The following is a 5,949-nucleotide window of genomic DNA, read 5'->3' as shown; positions in this document are numbered from 1 at the left end:
TGTCAGTTTGAACAAATTAAATCTTGATTTTGTTTTTATTATTTTAAAAAATTAAAATCTTTTTATTTGTGATCAAATAAACAAACAATAAAAACAACTTTTTCAAAGTAAAACTGGTCAAAAAGAGACAAATCAAAGTTCCAGACTCAGTTTCCTTTTCATTTATTACACAAGAAGAAACACCAGAACCAGAACCAGAACCCGGGTCAGGGTCCCAGTCTGCAGCAGGAGGCGACTGGACTGTAGTGGTTCCTGTGGACCTGGTGGACCGACGGGGCCTCCTGCCACTCTGACAGAACCTCCTGCTGCCCTCCCACGCACTCGTAGACCCTGTGGGCTGAACCAGAACCAGAACTGTGTCAGACTGATCCGGGTCGGGTCTGTGGGTCTCTGCTGCCCTCTAATGGACCACCTGGGTACCACAGGACCAGCGTGGCCCTGAGGTCTGTCTGTGGCTCGCTTTGACCCAAGGGCAGCTGGAGGGAGCTGTTATTGTGTTTGTTGTTAGTCGTTTATTTGTTGTTTGTTTGTTTGTTTGTTGTTAGTCGTTTATTAGTTGTTTGTTTGTTTGTTGTTAGTCGTTTGTTTATTAGTTGTTTGTTTGTTGTTAGTCGTTTATTAGTCGTTTGTTTATTAGTTGTTTGTTTTTTGTTAGCTGTTTGTTTGATGTATGTTTGTTGTTAGTCGTTTATTAGTTGTTTATTGTTAGTCGTTTGTTTATTAGTTGTTTGTTTGTTAGTCGTTTATTAGTTGTTTGTTTGTTTGTTTGTTTGTTGTTTGTTGTTAGTCATTTATTAGTTGTTTGTTGTTAGCTGTTTGTTTGTTTGATGTTTGTTGTTTGTTGTTAGTCATTTGTTAGTTGTTTGTTGTTAGTCGTTTGTTTATTAGTTGTATGTTTGTTGTTTGTTGTTAGTCATTTATTAGTTGTTTGTTGTTAGTCGTTTGTTTATTAGTTGTTAGTTTTTTGTTTGTTTGTTTGTTTGTTTGTTGTGGACTCACCCACAGCCAGCAGCAGCTCGTTGACCTGATCTCCTGACAGAGCCGAAGTCTCGGTGAACATCAAACCGTTTTCTTCGGCTACTTTCTGTCCTTCCTGAAAACCAAACCTCTGATTTGAACAGAAAAACGCTGAAATGATTGTTTTTATTTGTTTACCTGCTTCCTGACTCTCCTGTGTTTTAGCTGCTCGTGGACCTGAACCTTTAGCTCATTCGGCTGATGGCTGCTGTGAATTTTTAATTTTTGTAATTTTTAAATTTTTTAATTACTTTATTTACAAACATTTTTACCACAAAACAAATAATCTGCTCCAGTGGACCCGCTCTACTTTAGTTGTTTTAAGTTACTTTTAGCTTTTTGTTAGCCTTCTGCTACTTTCATCTTATCATCTGCTACATTTAGCTTTCAGCTAGTGATCTGCAGGTGCATCAAAGTAGGACTATTGTTTTTAATCACTTCTCTTCTTTCAGCTGTTAGAGCTCAGCTTCAGCTCATTCGGCTGTCGTGTTCATCTCATGTTCTGTTTTGGTACCTGAGCTGGGACCTGACGGTCCTGGTCCAGGTCTGTCTTGTTGCCCACCAGACACATGACTGTAGAACCTGGGATGTACTGTTTCTGCAGCTCTCTGATCCAAACCTGAGCCCGACTGAAGGTGGTCTGCAGAGATCAGAGATCAGAGAGAACGTGGGGCAGGTGCAGAAGTTTTCACCCCTAAAACCAGCCCACATGAAGCTGCTGGGTTGTTTACATGTTGTTGTTTACATGTTGTTGTTTACATGTTGTTGTTTACATGTTGTTTTTACCCTCTGGCTGATGTCGTAGACCACCAGCGCAGCGTGGGCCCCTCTGTAGTACAGCGGGGTCACACTGTGGTACTTCTCCTGACCCGCCGTGTCCCAGATTTCCAGACGAAATGTGACGTCACTTAAAAGCAACATTCGTGTTAAAAATGCACCTGAAAGCAGCCGAAGAAAAAAAAACTTTCATTTACAATCAGATGCTAAACAAGCACAAATTAGCTAATGCTAACAACTAATCACTAAACACTACAAAACTAATAATACACAAGCTAAAAATATAGCTTTGTTAATGTTAAACATGTAATAAAAACTGTCAGAAGCTAACAGCTAATCACTAAGAAACTTAATTTGCTATCTAAACATAGACCATCACTAACGCTAAGTTGCTGTAAAGAGTAAATAGCCAAAGCTTAAAGTTCACTAAACCTAATTTAGCTAAAGCTAATTGGTCCGATCACAGTTTAGCTTGGTGAAAAAGCTAATCTGCTTTAGTTCCTCTGTTAGATAATTAACAGAACCACACCCATCGATTTCAGTTAATTCTGAGGAAACTTTTCTGTTGATCCACAAATTTATTTTCCCTTAAAGCCAAATCTTTTCCATCTTCTACTAAACGTTTTATATTTTATTTTAATGTTATAATACAGAACTTTGTTTACAAATTGGTTGTTTCTAAATGTTTAATAAATAACCTGGTTTGATGYAAGAAACTTTATTGGTAGTTTTTCAGTTTTACGGCTCCTGAGGCTCAAAGATCAGAGGTTCTTGTTTGAGCCAAAGTCCCGTTAAATAAACTTTTTAAATATTCTGACGTGTTCTCAACTCAGACACTCACAAACTCACAGCCCACAGTCGGAGACGAGTTCCTGAACTGGTCTCTGCTGAACCTCAGAGCCAAGCTGGACTTCCCCACTCCAGAGCTCCCCAGGAGGACCATCTTCACCCTGAGGGTCCGAACCGGTCTGTGCTGAGCTGACCCCCCTGGGAGCGACTCCCCCATGGCAAATAAACAAAAACAAACGAAAGTCCAAACAGCAGCGAGACGACACTAGATGAACAGGATCCACCGGTTCTGGTCCAGCTGGTTTGGATTCTGCTGCCTCGAAATGAAAGTGAAATCAGAGTCACTTCCTGGTTCAGAAGCACAAACCCTGCAGGATGATCTGTTGAACAATCTGAGACATTATTTTACAGTTTCACCCGTCTGCTGCCCTTTGACCCCTAAAACCACCCTGAGGCCTGTTTGACCCCAGGGCAGCAGGAGGGTTAAACTCACAAACTTTAAAAACATTGTATAAGTTTGATTCAATGCAGTGTTCACATTGAGACCAAACGTTAATCCATTGTAGCCGTTCATCTGATGATCACTTCCTACAAGTTTCATTTAAATCTGTCTCTGTGCTCAAGAGATATTTTACTAACAGACAGACTTGGTTGACCATGACTGTTAATCCTAAGTGTTAAACACAGCTGTAAACACCCCAACACGTGCCCTCAAGTTATGTGTTGAGGATCACTCTGAACTACTACCACACTAAGTTTTAGCTCAAAACATGTAAAAATGAATGAGTTATAAGAGTTTGTGCTTTTTATGAGTTTGATTAGCTGTGGCGGCCATCTTGAATCAGATTGACTCCAAAACGTAAWCAGTTGTAGGTGTTTATACAGTGGTTGAATCCTTAAAGTTTTATTCAAATCTATCGAGTGGTTCAAYAGATATTTTGCTAACAGACAAAAATAGTTTAATTTTTTTGACGTTCAATGTGTAATACCGCGATTTGTCCACAAGGGAGCAGCATAATTCAAATCATCTCCCGAATGTTTAAAAACTCAATAAGTTTAATAAAAACTATAATTTATCTTCAAATAAAAGATGTCCTGTAGACAGCGGGACTTTGGGGACAGTTTGGTGTCTGAGGGACAGAGTCAATCTGTTTCATGTCCCTTTAAGACCCTCCGGACTGGTGTTTTTTTTTTTTTTTAGCTCGGTGGTCATCATTATAAATAGCACGTTGCCCCTGCAGGAGCTGCGGTCTCTGACCGAAACAGAATCCCTGAACGTCCCTGGAGTCCAAACATGTTGGTGCTGCGTTCAGGTGCAACACGGAAAACCCCAACCTGGAACTGAGCCTTCAAAAACTCACCTTCTTAAAGCAAAGACAAAGAACAAATTAGGATTTAAATAAAATCTATCAGATTAGGTGATAAAAAACTTCAGCCGTGTCTGTCTGTTAGCAAAATATTTCATGAACAAGTTGACTTTAATGAAACTCAGGAAGTGATCATCATGAACATCTGAAAACTTACTTTGGGACATGACCCAGTTCAAAATGGCCGCCACAGCTACTCGAGTGTGACAAACACACAAACAGCTATGACTCAGTCAAACTCACTGACAATGAGCTAAAGTTTAGCCTGGTAGTAGCTGAGAGTCCTTCCTTACATCTACCCTAAGTTTTAACAGATGACATCACATCTTTGTTTAAAATTTAATGTAAGACACCAGGTGATGTGCATTCATACAAAAACGCTAGTTTTATACTAAATATATATATTTTTATATATTCTGTTGAGAATAATATCTTATTTAACGTAGTATAATGTCAGGACATTTAAATCTGTGTTTTATGACCTACATGAGCCTCCGGCACCGTAATGATGAGAAATCCGACACCACGTGAACGCACCACGCGCAACCTTTGAAGTTCCTTCGTTTCTTCCGCTGTGAGTCCGTCCAGTTTAAGAGTTTCTGCTGCAGCGCGCGACTTTTCTATAAAAGACGAGTTTTTTTCAGGAGGATTTGATGTTTTAAACAAACTTTATTTTATTTTTATATTTCAGAGTTCGGGCGGTTCGGTTCGTCGGTCCAAAGGTTGAGRTATTTGATGAGAAACACAGGAAGAGGTGATTAAAATATAAACGGATGTTTGACAATGAGCCGCGCGCTGCTGCGTTTCTGCTCACTTTAACCACATGAGCTTCCAGCGGCTCGGTTCCGACCCACACACGCAGCTCGTTGACCGGAGAAAGACCCAGCGGATCAGGACCACATGGGGACTCAGGGAACCGGACGGAAAAGGTCCACCAAGAAAGACAAGACGACGGCGGAGGAGGATGCCTTGAACCTGATCGCTCGAGAGGTGAGTGACCCAGATGGTTCCGGTTCGGTTCTGATGGACCGGTTCCGTGAAAGCCCAAACTTCCCTTTAAACAGGAAGCGGGAAAAACAGCCGGTCCAAACGTGACCAGGTTCACTGAAAGCCCGAGAAAAACCTTTAAAAACATCATTAATACAGCTGAAATCAGCTAAACATTAAAATGAGCTGAACATCAGCTGAAAGTAGCTGAACATCAGCTGAAATAAGCTAAACATTAGCAGAAAGTAGCTGAACATCAGCTGAAATCAGCTAAACATTAAAATGAGCTAAACATTAGCTGAAATAAGCTAAACATTAGCAGAAAGTAGCTGAACATCAGCTGAATTAAGCTAAACATTAAAATGAGCTAAACATCAGCTGAAATCAGCTGAAATAAGTTAAACATGAACTAAAATTAGTTAAATATTAGGTAATGTGTCTGAACACTAGCTAAAGAAGCAGATCACTGGCTAAAGGAGCAGAGCACTAGCTAAAGAAACAAATCACTGGCTAAAGAAGCAGATCACTGGCTAAAGAAGCAGATCACCAGCTAAAGGAACAGATCACTAGCTAAAGAAACAGATCACTAGCTAAAGAAACAGATCACAAGCTAAAGAAGCAGATCACTGGCTAAAGAAGCAGATCACTGGCTAAAGAAGCAGATCACTGGCTAAAGAAACAGATCACTGGCTAAAGAAGCAGATCACCAGCTAAAGAAACAAATCACTGGCTAAAGAAGCAGATCACCAGCTAAAGAAACAAATCACTGGCTAAAGAAGCAGATCACCGGCTAAAGAAGCAGATCACTGGCTAAAGAAGCAGATCACTGGCTAAAGAAGCAGATCACCAGCTAAAGGAAAAGATCACTAGCTAAAGAAGCAAAACACTAGCTAAAGAAGCAGATCACTGGCTAAAGGAACAGATCACTAGCTAAAGGAGCAGATCACTGGCTAAAGAAGCAGATCACTGGCTAAAGGAACAGATCACTAGCTAAAGGAGCAGATCACTAGCT

The 5,949-nt window shown here is 40.4% G+C and overlaps 2 protein-coding genes across 2 annotated transcripts in view; one reads left to right on the top strand and one right to left on the bottom strand.

Moving 5' to 3' along the window:
* Positions 1-138: 138 nt before the first annotated feature.
* LOC106524139 (ras-related protein Rab-17) lies at positions 139-4,263 on the bottom strand. Its single transcript, XM_014017824.1, has 5 exons — positions 2,644-4,263; positions 1,804-1,955; positions 1,532-1,657; positions 1,000-1,093; positions 139-337 (listed from the first exon to the last, which is right to left on the bottom strand). The coding sequence occupies exons 1-5, from the start codon at positions 2,798-2,800 to the stop codon at positions 207-209; spliced, it is 660 nt and encodes a 219-aa protein (XP_013873278.1). The 5' UTR covers positions 2,801-4,263; the 3' UTR covers positions 139-206.
* Positions 4,264-4,530: 267 nt separating this feature from the next.
* LOC106524135 (titin) overlaps positions 4,531-5,949 on the top strand; it is a gene marked incomplete in the record, with an annotated part of 45,132 nt that continues 43,713 nt past the window's right edge. The window contains 1 exon segment of the mRNA XM_014017821.1: positions 4,531-4,940. Coding sequence (XP_013873275.1) covers positions 4,851-4,940 — 90 coding nt within the window.

Source organism: Austrofundulus limnaeus, unplaced genomic scaffold (genome assembly GCF_001266775.1).
Source record: "Austrofundulus limnaeus strain Quisiro unplaced genomic scaffold, Austrofundulus_limnaeus-1.0 Scaffold177, whole genome shotgun sequence".
NCBI lineage: Eukaryota > Metazoa > Chordata > Actinopteri > Cyprinodontiformes > Rivulidae > Austrofundulus > Austrofundulus limnaeus.
This window is presented reverse-complemented; position numbering and strand designations above follow the sequence as displayed.

Coding starts and splice junctions, on each gene's coding strand:
- LOC106524139 (XM_014017824.1), bottom strand. CDS start 2,800: ATGGGGGAGTCGCTCCCAGGGGGGTCAGCTCAGCACAGACCGGTTCGG. Junction 1,956..2,643: donor CTCGTCTCCGACTGTGGGCT/GTGAGTTTGTGA, acceptor GGCTGCTTTCAG/GTGCATTTTTAACACGAATG. Junction 338..999: donor CGAGCTGCTGCTGGCTGTGG/GTGAGTCCACAA, acceptor GTTCTGGTTCAG/CCCACAGGGTCTACGAGTGC.